The sequence below is a fragment of the Neohortaea acidophila genome (genome assembly GCF_010093505.1).
Source record: "Neohortaea acidophila strain CBS 113389 unplaced genomic scaffold BDY17scaffold_8, whole genome shotgun sequence".
Lineage (NCBI taxonomy): Eukaryota > Fungi > Ascomycota > Dothideomycetes > Mycosphaerellales > Teratosphaeriaceae > Neohortaea > Neohortaea acidophila.
This window is the reverse complement of record NW_022985517.1, coordinates 961499-987223: the sequence shown is the minus strand read 5'-3', so window position 1 is coordinate 987223 and position 25725 is coordinate 961499. Positions and strand designations below refer to the sequence as shown.

The following is a 25725-nucleotide window of genomic DNA, read 5'->3' as shown; positions in this document are numbered from 1 at the left end:
CCAACTTCACTCCACCACTCATCCCTTAATCATGTCCCTATCGTATATCTGACGTTCTCTGGCGCATTTCTAGCGAGTTCTTGTGTCTTTTTAGCAGCGAATAAGCCACACCGGCGTTTGCACCCATTGCGCCGTGGATCACGTGAGCGAGACAACGATCACGATCCCTCCGGTCTCCCATCCCCCGCACCATGGACGAGCTCCCGGATGTCGAGACGCTCGTCTCGGGCCTGATGTCGCAATCGGAAAGCGCGCGCAAATACGCCGTCTTCCGCCTACAAAGCTTGCTCGGCGACCCCGACTTCGCCGATGCTTTTATGCAAGGAGATGGATTGTTGGCGTTGAGGGATGCGGTCATGCAGACGTCCGGCAATACACAGGCATATGCGCTGGGGAGTTTAGACCGGCTGCTAGAGTTGGACATGGGGTGGGAGTGTGTGGATATTCACGTCATTGAGAAGGTGAGTTATTGCTCGTGGTATCAATATACGTCTGCGACGCGACTCATGTGTTTGACGAACGCAGGCAGTGTCGCTGGCCATTGATCAGCAGCTGGTCAACATCGTGCGCAACGCGTTGACGCTCTTAGTACATGTCGTCTCCCGACCATTGAGTGGATCACAGAAGGAGAGCTCTGGGCTGTTTGGCTTTCGCGCGGTTAAACCGGCTTTGGACCACCATCCCGATTTCCTCGAGTCTTTGGTGCTGCGACTGAGCGCTTCAGACCACACCCTGTGCGCCAATGCGTTGCAACTAATCAATGCCCTTCTTCGCGACGCGATCGTTAATGGTGGGACGCACGAATGGCCGCGATTCATCAAAAGACTACAAGATCTGGGTGTGATTGGAGGGGTCGGGCTCTTAATGCGCGGTGATGCCACTACGGACGCCGGCAGCCCCCTTGCGGCTGCCATCCTCGAGTTCCAATGCCTCACCATGCTCTTGCTGAAGAAATGGAAAGAGGCTGCAGTCCACGTGGAGATGCACGAGCACAAGAAGGCTTTGAAAACCATTCATCTTCTCAGTAGGCCAGAGCCATACAACCCACCCGAGCCGAGCGAAGAGAACCCGCGGAAGCCCGCTCGAAAACACCACCCGGAGAAATGGCGACGCCTCGGCTTTGAAACGGAAAGCCCGGCGTGGGAATTCGAGGAAACGGGCTATCTTGGAATGATGGACCTCGTGGACTTTGCCAAGCGGAACGAGGACCAATACCACAAGATCATCCTCGAGCAGTCTGTTCATCCCTTGCGCCAGCGATGTCCGCTCGCCAGGGCCAGTCTTAGCGTGACTCTAATTCTGTATGAGCACTTCGACATCGAGGCAATGGCGGACGAGTTCGAGCACGCAGGCCGTCGCAACGATCTGCAGAGACGTGTCTTGGAAGCTCAGGACGAAGGGACGATCGATCGGTTATATCGGCCGCTGCTCTTACAATGGGCGCGCTTGCACACCGCGGCGCTCAATACCTGGCTCCGGATTTGGAAGGCATCCGGCGCGGACATGGACGATTTCTACAAGGTTGAAGAGGCGATCCGAATCATCGTCGAACGAATTGTGGGCGCGACTACACGGAGAACGGAGGTTGCAAAGGTCGAGGACGAGCTCAGAACCGTGACCCTGGAGGAGGCGCGCCGATGGCAAATCGAAGGTCTCGACGAGGTGTACGAAGACGCGTGGGGTCATCATCTGGGCCAAGTTCGCGAGCAGCTGCATCTCGAGAGCTTACAATTCATGAAGGAGCAGAGGATACGTCGGCTGTTGCAGGGCTCGTGGTTCTCGACTTCCGCAGCGGGCAACGCAGGATGGCGCTTTGTGCGACTGAACCCTAACCGCCGATGGCTGCATTATGGCCAATACCCCTCGCATGGCGCAAACACGCCTGCGTTGGACGAGCTCACGGAGAAGATTGATCTCAACTTTGTCACGTCCGTGGACAGCAACGTGTCTCCGCCCGAGAAACCGGCGCCACTCACCAACGGCAGCAACGGCAGCACGGAGACATTGACCGCGAAGCAGAGAAAGTCACAGCCGACGACCAAAGTGACCATCATTGGCCACCACCCCCCGTCCAAGACGTACAAGCTCACACCCGTCCAGTCCGAGCCGGTGGAGACGCCGCTGCTGGAGCTCTACCCGCAGGCGTCCTGGGTGGCGTCGGAGTGGCTGGACGGGCTGCTTATGCTCCTGGACCAGCAGCCTATCACAAAGGACACGACGAGACTGGTGGAGATGATGGAGGATTGGGGCGTGCGGCTGCGCATGTTGAATTTGAGATGGGAGGACGTGGACTGGCAGGCCATGGAGGAGAGGGCGAAGGGTGGGGCTGAGGCGGGCAACAGGAAGGTGCCGACGAGGGAGGGACTGGACGATGATTATTGGTATGTTGATCCTTCTTTCGCTTCGAATGATGACACGCGTGGAGGAAGAATGCTTTTGGCTGACTGATGGCGCTCAAGGTATGCTTTACCGGAGACTTGAGTCTACCATGAGGCTGCGGTTGTCCGTCCTTGACAGGATGGAGAGGGTTCTTTGCGCAAAATAGCACGTGGAGCACAGAAAATTGGGCTCGGCCGAGCGTGCCGTGCAACCCATTTACAGGGCACGGCTTACCGTAGGGCTGGCGGTGGGAAGCCTGGAACACTCACGCCTATCAGGATGACGAGTACACAGCCATTTCATCCAGGCCAATCATGGTGCCCCCAAGTCTGCGGATCCGGCTGCTTTCCGCACATGGGAGGGTGGGAGGCCCTGAAGAGGCCTTAGGGCTGCCGCGGGCAACACGTGTGTGGTGTGCATCCTTCCGACACACGTGGAATACGAGCCGATAAAAAGGGAAGCTGACGCATCTCGAGGCGTGGTGTTGCCGCGATGACATAGCGAGTGTGAGACATGATATCAAGAGCCATTGGTGATCGCTGTCAGACTCGGCCACGCACGATTGGAAATGGAGTAGGGCGAGGGATGCTGATTCGCCGTCTTCGGACAAAGGATTGGCGGCTTATTGGAGGAGCGTAGCCTTATGAGGTAGTAGGTCGCGCGCGTAATCTTCGCGCATTTGGCGTTGTTTCATCGGCTTGTTGGCCTCAGCGATGGTGCCTGGCGATCGTCCAGCGATCGCAGCTCCTGGATTGGCGTAGGTAATGGTCGGCGACCTTGGCCAACATCTCTCACTGCCATGGCGCCGTGAACTATAGTTCACGACTGCTCCAATGGCACGGGCCACCACGAAACCCCGCTGACAGGCGCCTCCATCTCGCCCGCCACTTGCTGAAACGCAGGCTATCGAAGCGAGGAGGTCCCCTGCAGATGGCGACAACCAAGCCACACGACAAGCCATCGCCAAACATCTCCGCGGCGCAAGCGACGTGCAGCTTGCATAGTCGTTGTGTTTGTTTGCCCAAAACACCGCAATCCAGCACTGGTTCCGAAGTGGTTGCTGTGCATAAGCTTGGTACGACGTGGGCTATCTATGGATGTGCAGCTTGCATGCCTGCAACGAGAAAAACTGGAGATGAGTGGAAATAGGAAGATTTCTTTTCCCGGTCGATGACAGCTTGTCGTCCCAAGAAGCTGAAGTAATATTATCCGAAAGACTGGACATTGGGGTGGCCCGATGCGGCTGACGGCTGACGCAAAACGGCGTGGACTCGGAGAGGCGGCGCCGAGAAGCAGGGCGAGATGGAAGCAAGGGCTTCTTAGGGCAAGGCAGGGCAAGGTATGGGTAGGGAGGGAGGGATCCTTCGCGGCGATACGACGACTTTGCTGTTGCGTCTTTGCGAGAGACACCGGTGTTTGGAGTAGAGGCAGACGATAGCGTCACAAATTGAGTGCACCGTAGCAACCACGCCATATCCGCTGCACTGCACCGCACATCATGCAAGGCAACATCGCTTGCACCTCTCGACGTGGTGCGTAAAGAGGTCGGGCTAGTGCAAGGGCGCGAGAGAGAGGGTCGATGATCGACGGCGGGGGGAGGCGTTGATTGGCGCGCTTAATGGGTAGCACGGCTCGCCGAGAAAAGCAGCAGAACGGGCCTGCCCTGGTGAACCACTCCACCCGGTCGCGTGCCATCTCTCTCGGGCAACAATCGACACTCCCCCCGGCCCCAAACGTGGCCCTGGGCGCACATGGCGGGGAAGATGGGCGCGACTGTGCATACCCGATGATGATGATGAAGCCTCGAAGGAGTTGTCGTAACGTCTCAGCAGCAACGCCCCCTGCTTCCTGCGTGGTGGGTGCGCACTGTCTCTGCCGGAAGGCACGGGAGTGACGGGGTGTCAGGCTTCCATTACCAGGACGGGCAGTGTCTGCGCCGCTGACCACGCCGGCAAAGGGGGCATGTTGTTGCTTACGGACGTGCCTGCCGCACGCCCATTCGACGACGCCTGCCGCCCTATGCCTCCTCAGGCCCCGGTCGCGCGTCCGTGCCAACAGCTGCAGTATCATGATGATGATCTACAACCCGATCTTCCTCCAGCTCGACTCCACGCGCCCCAACCCTTGCCCTGCCTGCATGGCCTGCTCCTCCTCTCTACCCGCCCGGGACTTATACATCCCGCCGGCCTCTCTCTCGTTGTCCATCTTCTTCTACTCTACTTTTCACTTCTCTTCGTCACTGTCGTTGCTGACATACTATCCACTTGCCTTCCCCATTGACCTCCCTTACACCTCCATTCTGCCTGTCACTGCCACTCACCAAGCTTTGTGTATGGCCCGCTCACGATTCGGGAAGGCGCAACTCTGAGGCAGCTCTTCCCCGAAAGCGACTGCATTGGGACAGCCACTTCTCCACACTGCACCCAACGCCACATCACCGCTGCCTCAATGTCTCTTGCCTATTCCGACACGAGCACCAAAGCCGCCACCCGGGGTTCCCTGGGCGCGCTGGTTGCTCCCATCAACGCCATCTTCGTTTCCCGCGATGCAGCTCGCCGGAACAGTGCAGACCGCGCTGCCTCGACCTCTTCCTCTCTGCCAAACCCCCGCTCTCGACGAACCCACTCCACTTCCAATGCAACAATGCTGTCAGTGGAGGACTACGACGGTCTATCCTCATCGATCAAGTCAGTCGTCACATCCCCCATACTGTCTCTTCGCCACCTCCACCCCATTATGCCCATCTCGTCAGCTCCACGTCCGATCGCTGACCACGTACAACAGGAAAAAGTATTTCTCGCCAGCCGAGCGACTGCACATTGTCCAGCGCACCGCAAGCTCCAGGCGGCGAAAGCGGACCCGCGCCGATCCATACCGCCCATCTTCGCCCTTCCAGAACACCGACTTTGACATTCGACCCGCCACCTCGACTGGCGTGAGTCTATGGAGGCGTCCGTCTCAGTGCCCCGAGCATGGCGACCCCTCGGCCCTGGCCGCCGCCCTGGATCCCGATGCTATCTCCGAGGAACAGGCTCGGTGGTATCTGGGCCTGCCGGAGAAGATCAGGAGGCAACAATTCACCCGGAAGGAGCAGATCTCCCTGGCCGTGCGATGCAAGAGAGCCCTCAACGACACCGCTCCGGACTTTGCCGACGATGCACTCCGCCGCTGCTTAAATGGCAGGCGCCAGGATAACTTGGATAGACTTACATCGCAGCGAAGGAGGCAGTCTCTTGCAACAGTCGACACCGAAATCTTGATCGACGACGTGGACACGCTCAACGAGTCTCAAGGCCATCGTCCATCTGATTCGTTCGCGACCCAGATCGAGATCTTCAGTTTGTATGCCAACCCTGACCCACATGCAGCCACCGACCCGGTCAGCATCCCTCCACCTCCGCTCCCGGTGACAGCGTCGGCGGGGAAGCCGCGGCGGACGACGTCGTTCAGTCGAGCAGCCACATTTACTCCCATCTCGCTTCCACCCCCGCAACTCGCACCCGTCCCTGCCATCCCTCCACTGCCGCCCGCCCTCCACCCACAAAGCTTCGCCTCGCCTACATCATGGGTTGAGGTCACCGACAACGAGTCCAGCCTGACAGCACAAGGCCGGATGAACGAAAATCGGCCATACCAACAACCAGACGTCCGCAAGCAGCTTCGCCACCACCTCTCTCCCGAAAAGTTCGATGAGGCTCTTGAATTCGGCTTCTCTTTTCCCGAGGACCGTGAGCATGGCGCCCTGTCGGCGGCAGCGGAGCAGTCGTCACCATCCCAGCCGCCGGCACTGTGCTACACCAGCGATGAGGGAGAGGAAGATTTCTCTGACACTCTCGAGGCTGCAGGGCCGCGAACGCCCACGACTGTCGCCGACAACGTCTTTCCTACTGTAATGCGACCATCTTTCGACTCGAATGGAAGAAGCTCGCTTCGGCAGCCTTCATTGACCGCCATGACGCCCCCCAAATCCCGGAGTCCGTGGGGCAGTGTGGGCAATCGAGAGATGACGATTCACATGACGCTCACCCGGCGCGATCTTTTGGATGTCGAGCGAGTTGACCCGCTCGCGCTGGAGCCGCTCCCCATCTGTGACGATCCGACAGGGGCGCACGGGGCTTTTGCAGTGGGCCATGGTAAAAATCCGCGCGGGCTTCGAAGGATGTGGAATTCGTTGAGGGGACATTGACGACGGGCATCCTGGCCTCTAAGCTGCACATTCCCTCGCTTCTTGTGGTTTGATTTGACTGCATTTGTCTATTTTGCATTGATATCCCAATGGAGAGAAGGCATAGTATCCGATGATATGAGCATATGGAGACGGACGATTCACGCATGCTGGGGACGAGAGCATTGTACACATTTCAAAAGCGCATGTAGATTACGAGCTGTCTATTCCGGTTATGTCACTACCACATTAAAGACCGCTACACTTGTCTTGCCATGCCATTGGTTACATCCAGTGCAGTTACTGTACCTGCTTCTGCTTCATTAGTACTCGTCGGTAGGAGGAAAGCTCCGAAAGCTTACCCCCAACGCCGGGTCCCGCGCAACCTCACTCCAATCTCCACCAGCCTCACCACTTCTGTCTCACGCCCGGTCAAGCTTACGAGAGGCAATAAGGGGGAACTCGACGTCGTCTCACGCAAGCCAGGCCATGGCCGCCGCCATGGATCTGTCGGAATTCGAAAAGGACCCGCGCCTCTTCCTATTCACCTCCCTCACCGCCGGCTCCTCCCACATCATCACCGCCACCTCGCGCTTGGAGACGATTCTCAAGGCCAACAAAATTCCCTTTCAGGCCATTGACATTGCCACTGATGAGAAGGCGAGACGGCTGTGGCAGCGACGCGCGGGAAAGAAGAAGCTGCCCGGCTTGGTGAAGGATGGCTTTGTGCTCGGGGTGTGTATTTATTTACCTCTTTGTGTTCTTCCTTCTTTCGCCCATTCGCCACTCAACGGCACTGTGACTAATGTAATACACGCAGGACTTGGAAGAAATCGAAGAGTGGAATGAATTTGGGGAGCTAAAGGAGAATATCGGCGACGTCCCCTCCAGCAGTGTCCCTCCCCCAGCCGGCGCCAGACAAGGCGTGAATCTTCGCCCCGTGGAATCTACGAGCCCACGACAGACCGACGACAGCCAATCTGTGGACGTCCGACATCCATCGTCGAGCGAAACTGCATCAGCCCTGCTCGACTCATCAAGTCGCATAGCGCTGCCCGGCGCGGCGGAGATTGCTGCTCGCAACAAGGCTCAATCTCCTACTGCTGGCGTCGCCGTGGAGTCGCCAGAGGCGGTGGAGACCGTGCCGTCTGCACCTACGGACAAGACTGAGAGTGCCCCTGCTGCCTCCAACGAGCCTGCGAAGGAAGGACAGCCTCCCGCCGACCGCTTGTCTCCTTCATCAGTTCCAGATGAGGCCGGCGAGCCGCCCTCTGTGCGCTTGCATCGTGGCAGCGAGGTGAGGCTTGCGTCTGTGGAGGAAATCCGGAAGCATGAGAACGAGAATGCTTTGATGGAGCATCCGGCGGAGGACCAAGCGTTGGAGGAAACTACCAAAGATCTGGAGGCGGTGAAGCTTGATCAAGCTGACGCCGAGGGCGCCGAGAAGGTGGTTCTCGGCGAGGAGGAGCGGAGTGTCCAGTCTTAAGATGCCTTCCCTTCATTCTGACTTGCGCTACGACGAGTCCTTCCTGCAGCGATAGTGGATCTGTCGTACTTCCAATCATGGATGCCTTTCATGCGAGCTAGACGAATGTCAAAGGCATTGTTCATTTCATTGCTACATAATTAGTCGTCACAGTAACCGCATACAGGTATTCCATCGGCGGTCCGGTAAGCTATTCTCATAAAGCTCGCGTTGCCATAAAAAAACACATTACCCAGCCCTGTCAATCACCAAGTGCCAGTCCTACTCGAAGCGGGAAGAGGGCAGAGTAGTCTCGTCCATCTCAATCCGCGGCGCACTGCTCGTCCAACTCGGCACCGAACGCTGCTGTTGCTCTTCGTCGGGTAGCATGTGGACACCAAGCCCTTCCTGCTCTCCCTCATGCGTTTGCTTGGTCCATCGCATAATGCCTGTAGGCGTGTGCGGCGTCAGCGGAGTGTGCGGGCTCCTCGGCGTGACGATGGCAGAGTCCTTGTAGCGGTGTCCGCGCACAGGCATGGTCTGGACGGGACATGGGACCTTTCGGTTGCGGCCGTTGTACCCCGGTCGCTGGTCGATGGTCGGGGAAGCAGGCTGATGAAAACTGCCGGCTTCGGAGGCGGTGGCGATGCTGGAGGCCGAGGTGTCGCTCTTCCCGTCGAAGAGGCTGGGGACCTGGGGGGAGGAGTCGGGGGCGGAGGTGTCGCTTCTCGCGGTGCCGGGTTTTTTGTACTCTTGTTGTCGTTGCTGCTGCTGGGGGCCCGGAACGGGCGGCAGTGGGCCAGTTGGCGGAGGAGGGGGAGGTAGTGCTTTGTCTCTTCCGGTGCCCACGCGGAACCATGATGCCTTCTTCGACAGAGGTCGAGGGGCCCTGCTGTCGGGAGTGGCGCTGGATAGACTCCGGCGTCGGATGAGGGGGTTCTCGAAGGAGGCCTCCCGTTCTTCGTCGGATGATATGGGCTCGGCGGCGAGCTCGAAGATGTGCAAGGCTTGGAGGGCCTCGGGGGAGATGGCCGGCCCTGGCTGGCCGACGTCTTGGGGTGGCGGAGTGGCGTCGCTGTCTACGGGGTCGAGGATGGGTAAAGGCGGGAGAGTGGGTACGGGGGGCAGGTCTTTGGTGATTTGACTTGAGGTGACATGACTTGTGGAGGTGTGTGAGCGGTCCTCTGCCTTCAATGCGGCAGGGTGTTTCCGCCGCGGTCGACTCAGACTCCGCGCCAATCGCCCGATTCTCCTCTCGCCATTTGATGTTCGAGGCCGCTGGGCGCCAGCAGCATTGTCCCCGTGAGATGCACGTACAGCCGAAGCAGTCGTTGGTCGGCCTCTCTCCGGCCAGAAGTCCTCGGTCGGGCTGGAGATCTCGCGGACCCGTGGCGCAGTGAGGCTCGCCCAGAATGAAATCAGACCCATTGCGAATGCGAAGCTGACACCAAGGCAGGGAGCAGCGACGCGCCAGAGAGTCAGAGGAGAGAGAGACAGACGGAGAGAAGCAAGAAAGAGAGCAGAAGAAGCAACAAGGAAGATTACTGTATCGATGGATGTTACGCGTTTGCCCACCTACCTCGCAACCCATCAAGCCACCCGGATTTTTGCCCATCCAACGGTCGCGCGCGCTGGTCGGGTTGGATCCTTGACACCCGCGGCGGAAGGGGAGGAAGAGGGAGCTCGAGCAAGCCCCAACTCCATCAAACTCCAATCCGTCAAACGCTGTTTCTAGCAAATCCCAACGCCACACCAGATGGCGGATCCACCGACTTGCCGCATGCGGAAGGGCAGTCGGGGGGCGCGTTCGCGCTAGATGTTGCCCCTGTTGGACATGCCGCTGTCGGGAGGACTGTCAGGGCAGCTCCTTGCATGCTGGCCTGCGACGCTGCAGATTCGGAGCAGTGCTTTATCGTGACCTGTCCACGTCGTGCGGTTTCCACTCATGCTCACCAGCTACTCCAATTCTGCGGTCGTTTGCATCAAGATGTCCACTTGGTATACACTGACGTAACAAGCACCCCCGAACGGACAAGGATACGAGGCCCGTCACGCCCGGGCGCGTTTTACGGTTTGATTGTCTCGGTTCGGGACGCGGGGTGATCCCAATCCAACTCTGGCTCTGCCCTCTGATTTGAGCCTGACGCGACTCCCTCGCCCCCGAGTCGCGTTTGTTGTTTACACACCTCGCCCGACAGCATCTGGTAACGAGCAGGTCGGAGACTGGTTGTCTGACGCCGCAAACAGGTCGTCGGGCGTCTCGGCTTCGACAACGCGTGCAACGTGGACGGCAAGCGACGGCCCTGCCCGGTATTCCGTCATTCGACCGCGAGTCAAGCAGGCACGGCAGTTGTCATCAAACAGATCTTCGATGCATTGTCGTCGGGGTACAGGGGGCGGGACTTCCGCTGCGAACACAGCTCGCATGCATCGCTGCTTTCATCATTCCGCTTCCCGGACATTGCGTCCGATCGTAAGTGAGCAGCAAAGGATGAGAGTAGGAAGAAGTACGCATCGCCCTCGTGACTGAAATCCTACCATGTACTCCAAGACCGATACATCATTCGCGTGGAAATGCCTCGGGCCTCGATCGCATGGACCGCTCCTTCGCAAGATCCTTCGACGTTTCAACCTCCGTTTACGAGCACGCGGCAGCCATTGGATTGCCAAGGGCTCTGGGCTATCGTGACAATCACAATGCAGACGTCGTCTCTATCGAAAGCTCTAATCATATCTACGCTCTCAAACGCCGATGCTGCTCGGGGTATCCATGCAGTGCCACCAATGCAGACTTCACTTCCATGTCGTCAAGCAAACCACCGCTTCAGATTCTCCACAATCGTAAAGATGAGTGCCGAGCTAGGTGCACTCCTCGCAACGGTGATGCCGCATCCTCGATACAACCCCTTCAAGCCATGAGACCGCCATAAAGCCCTGCCGGTGCTGAGGAAGGTTGGTCGAGCGTGCGTCAGCTCGCCGGTCTGGATCTTGGATTTGATGGTGTCGGCCGGGTAGAAGATGAAGTTGTAGCTCATGCCTGCAACCGCCCCGGAAGCCATTTGCTGGTGCACAGGCAGCATTGGATCGCTGAGGGTCGGGTCCGACGACAAGGCCCGCAGTCGTTTCTTAAAGAACATGGTGCACGCTTCGTAAGAGCCAAACCACGCTGCCGTGCCTCCCGTCTCTCGTAGAAACGTGCCCATTTGCCCGCGCCAGAAGCCGCGCACGCCTTCCCTCCTGTATACATCGGCTATGACGGCGAGTGGACTTAGTGAGGAAGATGATAGGCTCGTGCCTGGACGAAGCGTGGGGTCCAGAGGGGAGTGCAGAGGGACCTGCATCCGACATTTGACGAGTTCAATGGGTGTGAGGATGACGGAGGTGACAGCACCGGCCAACGCGCCTGCTGTGACCAAGCCGGTGAGAGGTAGTGCGGAGTCTGAGGGATAGAGGGTGGAGCGGAGAAAGTCCTGGGCAATGCGATAGGACCAGAAGAGACAGGCGGTCTCGGCGGCGGCCCCAGCAAAGGGTGCACTCACACCGCGATACAATCCTCGGAAGCCATCTTGTCGTACGCTCTGGCGAAAGCAGTCCAAGGGCCCCTTGTATTGAAGCGGGACGTGATCCGGCTGAGATTGTAGACGGACCTTGACCGTGTCAAAGGGATACTCCACCACTTTTCCCGCTATTCCAGCAATGCTGCCGAATGCAATGTCTTTCAGTGCTTCAACGCCCTGGCTGGTTGGCTGAAGGCGTGCTGTCGTTGTTGGTTCCGGTATGGTTGGTATTGTGGGCTCGTAGGGCATCGTAGTTGTTGCAGTCCTACTCTTCATGTCCATCCTCTCGCTCGCCATTTTGCCAAACGCTTCTTCACCCGAACTGCTTGTCCAGGCGGTTGCGAATGATCAATGTTATCGCGGTAGCATGATAGGCGTTGTGTTTGACCGCGCAAAGTCCAATTGGGGGATGAAGATCAATGCATATGCTGCAAAGGATACGATCGTGAACGCGGTCGAGTGGAGTTGCGAGGTCGCCTAAATATGCATGCGGAGGGAGTGGGCGGTGTGTTGCACAACCAGACGTGAAACTTCGCGTTCTGAGTCAGCGCAACTAAATTCCCGCTTATCGGAAACTCTATTTCTTATCGCGATATAATTCTTGACTGCCTCCCGCGACAATTTCGGTCTTCTTTCCAGAATTCTGACCTCGCGCTTCACTCAACGAGCATCGAAATCGCAAGATGGCAGTGGAAGCTGCAAACTCTCCCGTGGATGCCGTCTCGGGCAAGACGGCGCAAGTCTCGGGAATTCGCAAGAACGGCAAACAGTGGCACCAGCCTAGAAAACCATTCCGACCCACTGCTGGCCAAACGACATACGCCAAACGGGTCGTCAAGCAAGCGCAAGAGGCCGAAGTGAAGAAGATGGAAAACGAGATGAAGGCGGAGAAGGAGGCTTTGCGACAGGTAGGTCGAGGGATGCCGTCTTGACCCATGAGGACGTGCACTGACACGCCTGCTTTCTAGAGGAGAATTCAGGCTATTCGAGACCGTCGAGAGGCCAAGGAAGAGCGGGAGCGGTATGAGAAGATGGCGGAGAAGATGCATCGCAAACGGGTGGAGAGATTGAAGAGGCGCGAGAAGCGGAACAAGTTGTTGAAATCCTAGCGAGTTGGCCGGCTTCAAACCCATTGAGCTGGAGATGTCCGGATGAACGAATATGCACCCGAAGCTCGCCGGCCAGACGAAAGCTACTCAACAACACCCCAGTCCTGGTCAGATGCGTTGCAAATGATCGGCGTCAATCAGTACAGAATGCTGTCTATCTGCTGATGGCGTTCGACCGCTGCGTCAAAGTCTGCAACCCCGAATTCCGCAAACCGACCTTCATAATACAAATCATACAGCGCTCCGATGCATCTCCCACTGGCCTGCAGCGGCTCTTGCCAGTCCTCCCAAGCCCAGGCCACCTGTCGGACTTCTCCGCTCGCGATATCCTCGGCCTCGATCGGGATGGGGAACGCTGCAGCTGCGGACTGGATATACGGGCCCCTCTCGCAGGAAACTCGAATTCGACCTTTATCCCCGGTAATGACCCACACAAATGGCATTGTACCTGGGAACGGTGGGCCAGTCCGAAAGTTGACGATGAGCGACGCTCCTTCTTTGACCCACTCAGAAGCTTTGAGCGTGCCATGCGTGGAGACCAGATCGGGGACGTCAGAGATTGTCGATCTGGTCTGGTCGGTCTCTTTGTTGATGATGGTCTGCTCCGGGCGTTGTATCTGGCAATGGCTGGTGAATGATTCGAACTCGCCAAGGACAGCGTGGATGTAATCGATTGCTATGATGGAGTCAGATTGAGCACCAGTTGGGCGCGCTAGCCAACCACTCACTGTGTGCATATGCAATGGTAACAGGATTACCGCCAACCTCTTTCTTCAAAAAGTAAGCCAGTCCCTCTGACATGGAACTGCCACCTCCACCAGGCGTGTAGGCGGTTACATCGGCGCTCACGACCTTCCCAATCGCCCCGTCTTGTATGAGCTGTTTCAACTTCACGATTACGGGCGAAGCTCTTCCCTGCAATCCCACCATCGTCTTCGAGCCCGTCTTGCGCGCCAGCTCAGCGAGCTCTCCAGCGCGCGTCGCGTTCTCCGCAAGCGGCCATTCGACAAAGACGTTCTTGCCGGCTGCAACGCTAGGCTTGATGGTCGAAAAATGCACATCGACCCGCGTGGTGCATACGACTAGATCGACGTCTGCATCTTTCGCCAGATCGTCGGCGGTGCCGTAAGCTTTCACATCCGATGGCAACCCGAACGCCTCAATGGCCTTTTTGGCCGCCCCTTCGCTCGAGTTGAGAAGCGCTATGATTTTATATCGTGCTTTGCCGCGTTCAGACAGGAGATACGGGAGATGGCCTGAAGCTGCCCAGGATGTTTTGGCGGACTGGGAAAGGCCGATGAGAGCAATTCGAATCGGCGCCATCTGCGAAATGCACAAAGGTCAGTACGATGTGGGGAGCTAGTGGTGCTATTATCTGTCGACAGCGAGCAGATGGAAAGGTTGCATTGGTTCATGTGCTGGAGAATTGACAGCGACGACGATTAAATATGTCACATATCGTGGCGCGGGTTGACGTTCTTAGAAATCCACCAGCACGTGATTTCGCACTTGCTCAGCCTGGGCGTATTCGTTCTTCCGGCAACGCCTTTTCTTCATTCGGATGTGATTGAGACATGGTACCGCTTGAGCAATCATATCCATGAGTGAGAGGCGCGTCCTGGGGTCCATGGCTATCTGCGATCGCATCTTACTGTAAGACGAGGAACAGAGTTTATTAGCGCCGGTAAGCTGACTTGCGGCGGAAATACAGCCTGAGCCGTACAAATTAGAAGAGCAGCATCATCTGGGCATGGAAAGTAACTTACTATCCTCACCAGAAGTGCTCCCACTCTACTTATCCTGTGAGCCCGTTCCAATGTCAACTTCCCAGGCCGCGTTCGAGCTTGACGGGTCGAAGAGCTACCCAATGATTGTGAATTCCGCAGAGCACACACGTCTCAACGCACAAAGCAGCGGATTCAACGAGATGATGCTTGGCCGAATCTCGCTGGCCCCGTTGCAGAAGCCAGCCAGGATTCTCGACGTTGGCTGCGGAACGGGAATGCAGACTCGATTGCTCGCAGAACTATACCCCGATGCCACAGTCATAGGAGTGGACCCCAACCCTGTACCGGACGTCCAGACAAAACCAAAGAACGCCGAGTTCATCCTCGGGCAAATCGAGGACGTCGTCAATGGCCAGCACGAACTCCTGCTCCAGCCTGCGTCATTCGATCTTGTATGCACAAAAGACTTGCCCTCGACATAACGACTTGCTAATGCTTGATCTCCGTTCACCCTAGATATACGGCAGAGCTCTGTATTTGTGGGTGAAGAATTGGAGGGCCCACATAGCCATGTTGAGCGGCTTACTGAGGCCAGGGGGCTGGCTGGAGTTTCAGGAATTCAACGCTTATAGGGCGTATGATGCAGACGAACGCGTGATCTCGGACAACTGGCGCTTCTCGGTCGTTTTCAAGAGAGACGGCGAAGAGCGTGGCTTCAATACTGAGATCGCTGACGAGTTGCCGGACCTTTGTCGGCAGATGGGATTCGAGGCTGTGCTAGCCACACCATACCCGCTCCCGTTTCGATCGGACTGGACTGCGCGACCCGAGACTGCACGGATCGGGAAATGCTTCCAATGGGAGGTCCCCGTCTTTCTCCGCATGCTTTCAGAGCGGGCGGCGCAGCCGGAACAAGGCGAGGATCCGGAAGAAGTGTACGAGGAAGCGATGGATCGGCTTGTCCGAGGCCCAGTTGGCACTCATTTCCGCTTCACTGTCACCATTGCGCGCAAGCCCGCATGATACGTTACATGCCATACTCGACAAGACGCTGAGCTTCGTCTCGTCCCACCGACTGCATTCAGATCTCATCAAACAGTCGTTGTAGGCGGGGATCTTCACTCGGCGACGGCTTCAGTCGAATGGGCGCGGCCACATCGTCCACCAGGTCTCCTATCCGTAGCAGCTGCCGCTCCACCACATGGCCCACTCGTTTTCGATCCCTGGCGATCAATATTGCAATGGCGAGCACCGTAAGACCCAGTATCGTGATCCACGTCATTCGTAAGCGGATTTTACGCTTCGCCTGCTTTGCGTTGTCCCGCTTCTCGTAAGCCTCCACGCGCAATCTCGCGGACTCAAGCCGGCTGTTCAAGGCTTCAGTCGTGGATTTGGACTGCTCGATGCTGCGCACGAGGTCGTTGATCGTCTTTTCCTGCGGGTCAAAGTTGTCGAAGCCCTGGATGGTCTGCGCTGTGTCGCTTTCCAGTTTGCCCACGCTGTCGTTGAAAGCAGTGTGCATCTCTTTGCTTTCTTGTGCCAGCAGCTGCAAGCCTGCGACGGTGGATCGCAGGAGAGACGCCTTTTCCAGAATGCCATAGTATGTCTCGTCCAGCTGTCTTGTACTGTCCCGGCCAATCTCCTCGACCTTCTTGAGATCCGCGCGCAGGGTCTCCTCTCTCTTCACATTGTGTCGTTTCGCCTTGGCGACATCTGCTGTTCGCGTTGGCGCTTCTGCGGCGGCTGTTGCGGGTGCACTCGGGCCTTCGCTCCATGCTTGCAATGGGGTGGCAGCACCTCTGGCATTTGTTGCGCTCTTGTGCTCTTTCCGACGTAGATGCTCAAAGTTGATCGCTGGCTTCAGCTCGACGGCGGATTGCACGGAGCTCTTCACGCTCTGGCCGAGCAGGTGGTGACCGGATCCCCACTGGCCCTTGGACCGGAAGCTATGCGCGTGAAGACGGCGAGGAAGATGGGAGCGCTGAGTCCGATGGTCTTCTGGTGCCGGCAGATCAGTTTGAGAGCGTGCTTGTGTCAGGTCTGCCATGTGTGCGACGAGATCGCTGCGAGTGGTTGGTATGTGATGCACCTGAGGCGCGAGAGTCACGCTGTTGGTCTGGATTGAATTGATGTAGAAGCAAGTGTGGCGCCGTTTCAGGGCAGCAGTGTCCTTCCGACCATCGCATCATCCGCTTCCAACCGCCGTCCGTACTGTCATGGATGCTGTTATCTAGTGGCTGTCAGCCAAAACGTGGATTTGTTCCAACGGAAAGTGATGTCAGGTTTCCCCAGCTGCACCATTTGACGTGGCTCATCTAGTCTGGTCCGGAATGACGCCGGGCACCGCGGCCCGCACCGTCTCGACTGCCTGCATGACTTCAATGACATCTTCATACAATGGCATGGGACGAATGAAGCGACGTTGAGTAAATACCTGGACTACGTTTTGGACGTCTCTTCCGTTGCTGTGCTCTTTTCGCGATAATGGAGTACGAGCAGCCTGCAGTGCAGCGCACGCCTCAGTCCTCGCATTCTTTCCGATACTACGCCGTCTTGCCTATTTTCATCTTCCTCATCTACAAGACGACAAGACTGGCAGTCTTTACGTATCATACTAGAAAACGATATCGAGACATCCCGAGCTTGCCGCGGCATTGGCTGTTGGGCAACTTGATTGCGATCGGGCGAAAATGCTCGCCACAGCTCAATCGACATCCAGACTACGGCTTCAGCGAGATCTGGCACGACTTGGGACAACCAGCTGCATTCCACATTGATCTGGCTCCAGTCGACAGCCATGGCTTCTTGATAGTCGCTGATCCGGCGGTGGCAGACACCGTGGTGCAGTCTTCCTCGGAGTACCCCTTTTCGGCGCCCAAGAGCGACACCATGCGGCAGTCCTTGAATAGGCTTCTGGGCGAGGAGACTTTGATCATGGCCGAAGGCGAAGTGTGGAGGGATCTGAGGAAGCGCTTCAACAAAGGCTTTGCACCGGCACATCTGCATGCTCTTTGTCCTTTCATCGTTGCCCAGACTCGCACGTTCATCGCCCGCATTCAAGATGCTGCGAGGAGCGGTCAGACCTTTGCGTTGAAAGATTTTGCACAAGACCTGACGACTGATGTTATCACGCAACTCACTATGGAAAAAGACTTCAAAGCTCAGTCCGTTGCTGACGGGACGGGCTCGAAATCAACGTTCGGCGTCCTGACTGCTTCGCGAATCTTGTCGAAGCTCGTCGCCACGACTGGTCAGGGTTTCGATCCAATTGGATATCTTAACCCTGTACGACGAATCAAGGAACGTTTCTACGAGTGGTCCTTCGATCGCCAGCTTTACTCGGTGCTGTCCCTAAAGCTCCAGCGCGAGCAAACGCATCCCAAGAAAGCCGACTCGTCCGCGAAAGCTATCGTCCAGTTAGCGCTCGCCGATCTTGATCCCACACCAGCACTGCTGAGAAACACGGTGCACCAAATCAAGTCTTTTCTTTTTGCCGGCCAGGATACAACGTCCACGTTGATCCAATATCTGGCGTACGAGCTATCGAAAGCGGACCACGATCCGCGATATCGTGAGATTGTCAGCAGCCTCGAAGACGAGCATGAGCGCGTTTTCGGGCCGGGAGCCTACTCTGCTCTGGATGTTCTCAGCCAGCCAGGCAAAGCGGATGAGTTATTAGGCGACAAGATTCCAAAAAGCACCGCTTTCGTAAAGGAGACCCTTCGATTGCATCCCCCGGCAGCTACTGCCCGCGGGATTCCGGAAGCCTCGAGCTCTACGCCACCTTTCTTCATCGACATCGATGGGCGACGTACTGCTATTGACGGATTGCGCGTGTACAATTGCCAGTGGATCATGCATCGCAATCCCAAGGTATGGGGTGCAGATGCGCACGTCTTCAACCCCGCTAGATGGTTGGATGAGGCGTATATCAGTGCACTACCCCCTGGCGCTTTCCGGCCATTCGAGAGGGGCCCCCGAAACTGCATTGGACAGGAGCTGGCCATGATGGAAGCAAAACTCGTGCTTTGTGCCGTGACGAGGGGGCTGAGGTTCGAAAAAGTCGGCCTGACTGGCCGAAATGGCGAGCGGGAGGTCTGGGGGACCCAACATGTGACGACTGTGCCCGTGGATGGAATGAAGATGCGCTTCCACCTGAGGGACGAGAGTGAGGTCAAATAGACAAAGACTGTACTTCGTCTACTGTATAAATGTCTGGCCTGTCAAATGCAGGTACTGTTCGGGCCGGCAGCCGCGTGGACGCGTGAACGCGTTTTCGCGCCCGCTGATTGAACGAGCGCGATGGTTCGGCGGGGGATGGTCCGCCCCACAAAACGCCGTTTAGGCGGAAAGCTTGACGGCGCATCCATTGTTTTGTTGATGACCCCTCGTCACCACCGTGATCATGCTTGCTCCTGCAGGACGCCGCACGGCCCCTGGACGACGGGGCCAATTTTGAGCCACGTTCAGACACGTCTCATATCGTGCCCTCATGCTCTCTATCTCGCCATCTATCTGTACATTGCTGTACATTCTCGCCGTGCCCGAACCCGTACAGTGAGACCGGCGGAAGCGAGCCCATAGAGCATCCGGGAGACCGCGCGATTGGGGCGTCCGCCACGAGAAGGGATGAAGTCACGCAATTCAAGCCCGCAAACGTCGCCGCAAGTCGTCAAGAGATATCGGGTCGATAGTCTGTCCACGCCGGCAGGCAGTCCAGGTGTGTCCTTCTTCATGCGCCCAACCCGCCGTAGCTGCTCCTCTCCCTCTTCCTCGCGCACCCGCTCTTGCCCGCTACGACGAACTACTGCTGACCTCCACCTCCCGAAGTCCCGTCGACTCTGCGACAACCGGGTCTGCGCGTTGAAGATCTGCCCAAGATCACTATGAACGCCTTCCAGCCGTCCAGCACGACCACCACCACCACTACAAAGTCGGCATCGCCTGGCTCGGCACTACTGGCCGTGCAACACTCCACACCCTCGCGATCAGACTCGTCCAAGGACATTGCACTCACTACAAGCCCGCCATCCGCCTCGCCCCTCTCTGCCACGTCCGAGAACTCTCCGGCAGCATGGAGCTCTGCCATTGGATACGCCACAGCCACCGGCAAAAGCGGCAGGGTCATTGAGAGATTGATGAGCGAGAATGACAAGCTCAAACGGGATCTCAACGAACAAGTCCTCCGCTGCCAGGAGCTGGAGAAGAGTCTGCAAACATACAAACCGCAGATTGAAGCGCTACGACAGGAGAATGACAACTTGACTCATGCTAGGGGCGTGGACTCAAATTTAATCTCGAGAAGGGACCGCAAAATCGAAGAGCTGAAGGCGGAGTTGGCTGCGGAGCGGCAACGCAGGGAAACGGCGGAGTCTCTGGCACGGCAGCGACAACAGGAGAAGGAAGAGATGGAGGAGCAAACACGACGCGAGATGCAGAGCTTGGTGGAGAGCAGCAAGCACGCAACAGTGCACGCGGAGATTCTAGAGACCAGCCATCGGCAGCTCGCGGCGGAGTACCGGGCACGCGCGGAGACGTGGAAGAACGACCTCACTGCTGTTGCGGACGGACGAGAGCAAGATCGGCGGAAGCTGAGTCGCCTGGATGTCGTGGCGGATCAAATGCGGCAGGAGCTGGAAAGGTCGAAGAAGGTCAATGGAGAGCTCGTCGAGGCATGGGCGAGATTGCGCGAGGATCAGACTGCGCGACTCCAAGGGATGGAGGATGAAAACGAGCGGGAAGGAGCACGATCACGCTTCTTGAGCGACGAGATGGAGAATGTGGTCAACGAGATGCGGTGGTTAATGGGAGTCCAGCAAAATGTGAAGAGTCCTGGTGCTGTCGGTTAAGCGACCAGCTCTGGACAATGGACGTAGCGGTGTCGTGGGAAGACGCATTGACACAGCGCACCGCGGAGCATCACTTCTTCATACCTGTATCAATCTCGGGATAGCAAGCGTTTCATTGGCGGGTGGGCATCTACCCCTGCATTGACTTATGGCTGCAGCCGCTGATTGTCACTCCCAGACACGACCTCACTTCTCCCCTTCCCGTTGAATTGACATGTGTCACGAGCTGGTGCATGCAGCACGTGTCTCATTCAACGCCATGCGACGCGTCTCAGTCCTCCTACATGTGTGAATGATTGTGGGAGAGGATGCAGCTGTGCGTTAGTGTCAGACGCTCCTTCCTCACATGCAAAGCAAACTCGCACCTGCCTGTGACGAGCACACTTTGCGGCAAGTACTTTAATTCCTTCCTTGTCCTCTTTTCCACCTCCACCCAACGCCTCCCACCCGATCCTGTCTTCCGCATTGCGTGTGGTACTGGACGGAGACGACCATGGAAGAGGCACATTACTTCCACGGAACTCTCTACCAGTTCAACAGGGAGGCAAGAGAGGCCGTCATTGCCTTGTTCGGCGCGAAGGTGCAGAATGTGTCGGCGAGATGTCATTACGACACTGTGCAAGACGTAAGCTATACGCTCTTCACAACCTCCTGCGTCTAGCTGACCACCTCTACCAACAGCTGTTTTGTCTGACTTGCCCGACCGGTGTTGGCGTGCACGCTGATGAAGTCTTGAGAAATGTTCTGTGGGAATATGTCAAGGACGAGCTGGCAAGGGCGGGGGTTGGCGAGGTGAGATGCTTGTTATTTTTGCTTCCTGGCGCCCGAGTTGATACTGACCGGGTCAAATCCACAGCCGCGTATCCGTCGTTTTGCAGCGAGCCGATTCGACAATCTCGATGCTTCGACCGAGCCGCCTTCCCAGCCACTGACAGAGCCAACGAGTCCACCCACCCCGAGGCGGGGCTTGCCGCGCATCATTCATTACGTCTTCGTCGAAAATGCACAGAACACATCGCTGGCCTTTTGGGCCCCGCGAGACCTCCCTGCTGGTATGCTGGACCGGATCCTGGTGGCAGATCAGCCGTCCTCAGACAACATGCTTGCATGGGGACTCACCTGTCGGGCTATGCGATGGTCACCAGGTATTGAAGACTATGTCTTCAATGGCCGTATTGGCACGCCCATCTCGACCACTGCGATCTCTTTGATTGACGACGATGTGATTACTTCAACAGAGTTCACATTCGTTGGGGCCAAATCGAGCGTGGACGGAGGTGCCATGCGTGGAGAACACGCTCTCGCTGTCACCTCCAACCACGCCACCAGCTCGACGGCAGTTCAGCAATTCCTTGAAGGCATGAGCGAGGTTCAGCCGGAGACCCCCGATTACATGCCCATGCCACCTCAAGATGCTGAGAGCTTCCAACGTCGAAACAACGTGTCAATGCCGCGGAGAGCAAGAGGGCCTCTACATCCCGTTCCCACTCCTGTCAACTCGGATTCTGAGAGCTCCGACGACAGTGATACAGATACTGAGTCGTCCGCGCAGCCTCCACATCTGGCAAAGCAGCCGCCTGCCCGCAATCAACCAGGGGTGCCTCCGACGAAGCAGGCAAACAACCAAGAGCATCACAACTGGGACCTCGGTCTATCCGCAAGACAGGCGGCTATACCACTCCGTCCAGCGACCGAGGCTAGTCCATCCACAAAAGGCTCTGCAAGTACCTCAAGAACGCACAAAGCCTCGGGCAGCTCCGAGACCAACGCTCGATCTTCCAGTGCAACAAACCTGGCTCAATGGAGTACCGACACCCAGCTGTCACCCAGGAGGAGGCTCAATCGTCGTGGGATCGTGCGAAGAGATGCTCCATCGGTGAACGGCCAGAACCGTTATGGCCCATCAAGTGCCAGCACGGATGTGCAATCTGCTCCTCAGGCTGATATTTCAGCGTGGCAAAACGTCATTCACCGCGACGTTCGAACGGGAACTCTGATAGATGACACGGCGCCGACAACAACTTCGTCGATCAAGCCTCCGCCCGGATATGACCAACCGCCTCGCATGGCCCTCACCGCCTCGCAGTCGCCGCAGCCTTGTTCGATGAATATCAAGCCAGATGAAGAAGAGCCTTTGATCGATCTCTACAACTCCGGACCAGAGAATAGCCGGCCGTTTACGAAACCGTCAGGATTACACAATCGGCCGTCACGTACAGACAACCAGAGACAGCCTGGCCCCAAAGATTATGATGACGATTCCATCATCGAGCGCCTTCAAGACGACGAACTGGCCAGCAACTTCAAAAAGTACACAATGCGTCAGCAGAAAGGCAAAGGCAACAAACATCGGAATGCATCGGCGAGGGCGAAGGGCAGCGCAGCACAACCCCACGCGGATCTGCCAAAGCCCGATCCTCTGCCTGCGCCGAAAAGGGGCGCGAAGAAATTAGAGGGCGAAACCATCGCGTCGTCGTCCACCGGGATCCCCGCAGGCCCATCCGATCTACCTGTTGTGGAAGCTGACAGCCGCATGACAAAGAAAGAAGCGAACATCGCGGACTCCTCCTTGTCTACCACTCCAGTCGGAATGCTTATGCAAGAACTGCTCCTGGTGCCCAACACTGGCGACACCCAAATCATTGTACAATTCGGCACGCTGCTGGTCAAAGATCGGACTGACGAGCCTATTCTGACCGGCGTGAATACCGCCAATGCGGTGGAAGAGAAACTTCAAGACGGCATCGGGATCACAACCAACTTTTTACCCCGGATGACCACCTCTGATGACGATGCTCGCTTCATGCTCAATTTGTTCGGAGCAGGTGAAGCCCGGGCTACCGTCACATACGAGATCGAGATCAAGAATGCTGAAGGTGCTCAGCGGACCATCACATTCGACCAGACCGACCTCCAAAACTTCCTTGTCTCGCACACGAACAACCCGCTTGGCATTGCTTACATCCATCACCCGCTCAGAGTGTGGGATGCCAAAGTCAGCATCGAGCGGCCGGAAGTGGATGTGGAGTTGATGCAGACGGTGCGAGGCTTCGTGGCATCGATCCAAACCAACGGCATTGCACCTTCATTTCAAGCACTCGTTCCAGCCGGCTCCTTTTCGGTGGAGAACGTGTACGCAAAGCGACACTTCAGAAAATCAATTGCCAAAGGAATCGAAGTGGACGTCACTGAAGTTCAGCAACTGGATGTTGCGTCAACAACCATGTCTCCTTTCAACCTTCAAGCCAGCGTCCAACCGCGAGCGACAATGATCGAGGGTCAGCGGCTATGGTGGGAGGCGGGGATGTATGCACAGACTGCCGACATTTCCACGGCGGATAGAATACACTCGTGTGCAGCGACTTGCATCTCACAGATTGACGGGGTGGGGTTGAACAACAGCGGGCCGTTCAGATGGGCGGAAATTGAAGAACCGGTTGCTGAGGAAAAGCCGTTCTGGTGAAGTCTGAAGGCGACTTGACGGAAAGCAGTCATGTTGTACTGTGGCGTAGATGAAAGAAGTTCATTGTAGGTACACATCGTGATCATCCAAAGGTCGTGTTATCATGCTATGCCAGCGCCAACGCCTCACCAAAACCTGCCACCAATGCCCAAGCCCGAAAACCTCTGCTTTCCCTTGGCCTCCCCCTGACCCTTGGCTTCTTCCGCAGCCATCGCAGGAGCATTCTCGTGCGCCTCCAAGTCCATATCGCGCGGTCCGAACCCGCCCCAGCCATCAAACTCCTCGGCCATCTTCACTGCCGCCTTGAGGTAGTACTGGTTGCCGTCTCCCCACGTCTTGCTCGCTTCCCACATGCTCCGCAGCGCCTTGACGTAGTGCGCGTCGGTGCGGTACTTGCCCTTGAGCGCCTTGTCCGTCACGTAGCTCCAGTCGCGTCCCTCCAAGTCGACGAGCTTGATGGTGTCGATGTTGATCTTGGGCCGGAGTTGCGCAATGTATACGAGTAGGGTGAAGAGCCACCACTGGCGGACGAGCGGGAGGTGGAATTTGGGTGGCAGAGAGGGTAGCAGCACGCGAACGGCGTGGGAAGTGGTGAGCAGGTGGACAGCGAAGAAGTCGTAGAGCTTTTCGTCTTTGGGTGTCTGCGCGGCGACGAGCAGGGCGACGGCGACTTTCTGTGATTCGGAGAATTGCTCGGTGGGGCTCTTCAATTGCCAGGAGTTCCAATATTCCAGAGCTTTGGCTGCCATGGCTTCGTTGGCGAGCAAGGGTTCGATGTTGTCGGCACCGGGGTATTCGGCGAGGCCGTCGAAGACGGGATCGTGGCTGACGCGGTCGAGGATGGTGAAGAGGGAGTCGGTGGGGTTGGGCGCGGGCTTGGTGTAGGAGGGGTCGTCGAGGAAGACGTGCCAGTCGTTGTAGAAGCAGGCGGCGAGGACGAGACTCTCGAGCGCGATGGCACGGCTGGACATTTCCTCCGCATATCCGTAGTGGATGAGGGGATGGCCAAGGCCGGAGATGAGATTGTTGATGAGCGGTTCCTTGCCCTGCAGCATATACTCGTTCAACAGAGAGCGCCAGTCGTAGCCGTGGCGGACGAGCTCGTCTTCAAAGAAGTCGAGGTATGCGCGTTGGTATTCTCGCTTGCCCAGGTAGTCACGCCAGTCATGCTGCGCGATCTCGCCGGGGCTGTCTCGCCAGGGCTCGAGGTTGTGGCTTTCGGCATCGTAGACGTGGTTGAGCTGGTCGGAATCGGCACCGAGGATGTAGGAGGAGGAGAGGACGTGAGGGGTGTGGTTGTGGAAGCGCAGGTTGTTGTAGATGACGCTGTGATTGGCGTGGTTCGCTTTGAGGAGGTGTTTCAGCGTGCGAGCTCGCTTGTCGGGTTTGCCCTCGACGTCGTGGATTTCAGGCTTGGGGAGTCGGATGGACGCCGGGCCGAAGCCTAGCCAGGAGAGCATGGCGGTGGGGTTGAAGGGGACACGGATGAGGATGGTATCAAAGAGAAGATGGCATGGCTAAGGTATGGATGATGGAGAGTGCGGGGTGACGTTTCTTCTGATCGCCACACCTGCCCCACCTCGTGCTTACATAACCTCGTGTCGAAGAGAAGGATCACGTGACGCCGATGATGGCTCTTACTCAAATCTTTCGTTGCCTCGAGGCACCTCAGTAGGTAGTAATCATGAAACCAATTCGAATGGCTTGGCAAATAACAATGTAAAGTGCTGTAAGCGTTTGGTGTTGCTTTCGCTTGTTTATGCATGCTTACCTGACGTGTATGCTGGATTACAGGTATTTGAACACCCGCGCGGCTCCTACCGGGCTCCCGTGATTGGCTGGGCGCCAGCGCTTCATCATCAGCCGTCAACCGCCTGCCTACCCTAATAAGGTACCAACGCTTGTCCAATTTTCAGCGCGGAGCACGCGACCGCACCCATCCGCCGCCCGCTGCCCTCTTGCTCCTCCCCTTGACCTCCCTTGGCCACAACACTCTCTCATCTACCCCTAC

At 57.1% G+C, this 25725-nt stretch overlaps 13 protein-coding genes across 13 annotated transcripts; 8 read left to right on the top strand and 5 right to left on the bottom strand.

Moving 5' to 3' along the window:
* The first annotated feature begins 9 nt into the window (after positions 1-9).
* Positions 10-2741, top strand: BDY17DRAFT_188436 (ELMO/CED-12 family-domain-containing protein). Its single transcript, XM_033729982.1, has 3 exons — positions 10-461; positions 526-2381; positions 2460-2741. The coding sequence occupies exons 1-3, from the start codon at positions 192-194 to the stop codon at positions 2479-2481; spliced, it is 2148 nt and encodes a 715-aa protein (XP_033587993.1). The 5' UTR covers positions 10-191; the 3' UTR covers positions 2482-2741.
* Positions 2742-4374: 1633 nt separating this feature from the next.
* On the top strand, positions 4375-6819 carry BDY17DRAFT_301315 (uncharacterized protein). The gene is made up of 2 exons (XM_033734218.1): positions 4375-5066; positions 5164-6819. The coding sequence occupies exons 1-2, from the start codon at positions 4828-4830 to the stop codon at positions 6563-6565; spliced, it is 1641 nt and encodes a 546-aa protein (XP_033587992.1). The 5' UTR covers positions 4375-4827; the 3' UTR covers positions 6566-6819.
* A 68-nt stretch (positions 6820-6887) lies between these two features.
* Positions 6888-8148, top strand: BDY17DRAFT_301314 (uncharacterized protein). Its single transcript, XM_033734217.1, has 2 exons — positions 6888-7279; positions 7365-8148. Exons 1-2 carry the CDS (start codon positions 7034-7036, stop codon positions 8028-8030), a joined length of 912 nt encoding a protein of 303 aa, XP_033587991.1. The 5' UTR covers positions 6888-7033; the 3' UTR covers positions 8031-8148.
* Positions 8149-9680, bottom strand: BDY17DRAFT_301312 (uncharacterized protein). The gene has a single exon (XM_033734216.1). It carries the CDS (start codon positions 9622-9624, stop codon positions 8428-8430), a length of 1197 nt encoding a protein of 398 aa, XP_033587990.1. The 5' UTR covers positions 9625-9680; the 3' UTR covers positions 8149-8427.
* Positions 9681-10816: 1136 nt separating this feature from the next.
* On the bottom strand, positions 10817-11815 carry BDY17DRAFT_254164 (mitochondrial carrier domain-containing protein; the record flags this gene model as incomplete). The annotated part of the gene is made up of 1 exon (XM_033731406.1): positions 10817-11815. One exon carries the CDS (start codon positions 11813-11815, stop codon positions 10817-10819), a length of 999 nt encoding a protein of 332 aa, XP_033587989.1.
* A 434-nt stretch (positions 11816-12249) lies between these two features.
* Positions 12250-12675, top strand: BDY17DRAFT_326112 (uncharacterized protein; the record flags this gene model as incomplete). Its single annotated transcript, XM_033737462.1, has 2 exons — positions 12250-12474; positions 12535-12675. The coding sequence occupies 2 exons, from the start codon at positions 12250-12252 to the stop codon at positions 12673-12675; spliced, it is 366 nt and encodes a 121-aa protein (XP_033587988.1).
* A 137-nt stretch (positions 12676-12812) lies between these two features.
* BDY17DRAFT_326111 (oxidoreductase family protein) lies at positions 12813-13998 on the bottom strand (the record flags this gene model as incomplete). Its single annotated transcript, XM_033737461.1, has 2 exons — positions 12813-13351; positions 13404-13998. 2 exons carry the CDS (start codon positions 13996-13998, stop codon positions 12813-12815), a joined length of 1134 nt encoding a protein of 377 aa, XP_033587987.1.
* Positions 13999-14491: 493 nt separating this feature from the next.
* BDY17DRAFT_326110 (S-adenosyl-L-methionine-dependent methyltransferase) lies at positions 14492-15425 on the top strand (the record flags this gene model as incomplete). Its single annotated transcript, XM_033737460.1, has 2 exons — positions 14492-14854; positions 14919-15425. The coding sequence occupies 2 exons, from the start codon at positions 14492-14494 to the stop codon at positions 15423-15425; spliced, it is 870 nt and encodes a 289-aa protein (XP_033587986.1).
* Positions 15426-15483: 58 nt separating this feature from the next.
* On the bottom strand, positions 15484-16449 carry BDY17DRAFT_326109 (uncharacterized protein; the record flags this gene model as incomplete). The annotated part of the gene is made up of 1 exon (XM_033737459.1): positions 15484-16449. One exon carries the CDS (start codon positions 16447-16449, stop codon positions 15484-15486), a length of 966 nt encoding a protein of 321 aa, XP_033587985.1.
* A 357-nt stretch (positions 16450-16806) lies between these two features.
* BDY17DRAFT_301305 (cytochrome P450) lies at positions 16807-18635 on the top strand. Its single transcript, XM_033734215.1, has one exon. The coding sequence runs from the start codon at positions 16887-16889 to the stop codon at positions 18582-18584; it is 1698 nt and encodes a 565-aa protein (XP_033587984.1). The 5' UTR covers positions 16807-16886; the 3' UTR covers positions 18585-18635.
* Positions 18636-18787: 152 nt separating this feature from the next.
* BDY17DRAFT_188292 (uncharacterized protein) lies at positions 18788-20579 on the top strand. Its single transcript, XM_033729981.1, has 3 exons — positions 18788-19122; positions 19233-20373; positions 20430-20579. The coding sequence occupies exons 1-2, from the start codon at positions 19032-19034 to the stop codon at positions 20249-20251; spliced, it is 1110 nt and encodes a 369-aa protein (XP_033587983.1). The 5' UTR covers positions 18788-19031; the 3' UTR covers positions 20252-20373; positions 20430-20579.
* Positions 20580-21112: 533 nt separating this feature from the next.
* Positions 21113-23782, top strand: BDY17DRAFT_301302 (uncharacterized protein). The gene has a single exon (XM_033734214.1). The coding sequence runs from the start codon at positions 21306-21308 to the stop codon at positions 23712-23714; it is 2409 nt and encodes an 802-aa protein (XP_033587982.1). The 5' UTR covers positions 21113-21305; the 3' UTR covers positions 23715-23782.
* BDY17DRAFT_301301 (uncharacterized protein) lies at positions 23783-25267 on the bottom strand. The gene has a single exon (XM_033734213.1). The coding sequence runs from the start codon at positions 25172-25174 to the stop codon at positions 23840-23842; it is 1335 nt and encodes a 444-aa protein (XP_033587981.1). The 5' UTR covers positions 25175-25267; the 3' UTR covers positions 23783-23839.
* Between the last annotated feature and the right edge of the window lie 458 nt (positions 25268-25725).

Excerpts from the sequence above, each read along its gene's own strand:
- BDY17DRAFT_188436 (XM_033729982.1), top strand. The coding sequence starts at position 192 with ATGGACGAGCTCCCGGATGTCGAGACGCTCGTCTCGGGCCTGATGTCG. Across the intron at positions 462-525 it reads ATATTCACGTCATTGAGAAG|GCAGTGTCGCTGGCCATTGA; the intron begins GTGAGTTATTGC and ends TGACGAACGCAG. Across the intron at positions 2,382-2,459 it reads GGACTGGACGATGATTATTG|GTATGCTTTACCGGAGACTT; the intron begins GTATGTTGATCC and ends ATGGCGCTCAAG.
- BDY17DRAFT_301315 (XM_033734218.1), top strand. The coding sequence starts at position 4,828 with ATGTCTCTTGCCTATTCCGACACGAGCACCAAAGCCGCCACCCGGGGT. Across the intron at positions 5,067-5,163 it reads GGTCTATCCTCATCGATCAA|GAAAAAGTATTTCTCGCCAG; the intron begins GTCAGTCGTCAC and ends CACGTACAACAG.
- BDY17DRAFT_301314 (XM_033734217.1), top strand. The coding sequence starts at position 7,034 with ATGGCCGCCGCCATGGATCTGTCGGAATTCGAAAAGGACCCGCGCCTC. Across the intron at positions 7,280-7,364 it reads AGGATGGCTTTGTGCTCGGG|GACTTGGAAGAAATCGAAGA; the intron begins GTGTGTATTTAT and ends TAATACACGCAG.
- BDY17DRAFT_301312 (XM_033734216.1), bottom strand. The coding sequence starts at position 9,624 with ATGGGCAAAAATCCGGGTGGCTTGATGGGTTGCGAGGTAGGTGGGCAA.
- BDY17DRAFT_301305 (XM_033734215.1), top strand. The coding sequence starts at position 16,887 with ATGGAGTACGAGCAGCCTGCAGTGCAGCGCACGCCTCAGTCCTCGCAT.
- BDY17DRAFT_188292 (XM_033729981.1), top strand. The coding sequence starts at position 19,032 with ATGAAGTCACGCAATTCAAGCCCGCAAACGTCGCCGCAAGTCGTCAAG. Across the intron at positions 19,123-19,232 it reads CACGCCGGCAGGCAGTCCAG|TCCCGTCGACTCTGCGACAA; the intron begins GTGTGTCCTTCT and ends CACCTCCCGAAG.
- BDY17DRAFT_301302 (XM_033734214.1), top strand. The coding sequence starts at position 21,306 with ATGCTGGACCGGATCCTGGTGGCAGATCAGCCGTCCTCAGACAACATG.
- BDY17DRAFT_301301 (XM_033734213.1), bottom strand. The coding sequence starts at position 25,174 with ATGCTCTCCTGGCTAGGCTTCGGCCCGGCGTCCATCCGACTCCCCAAG.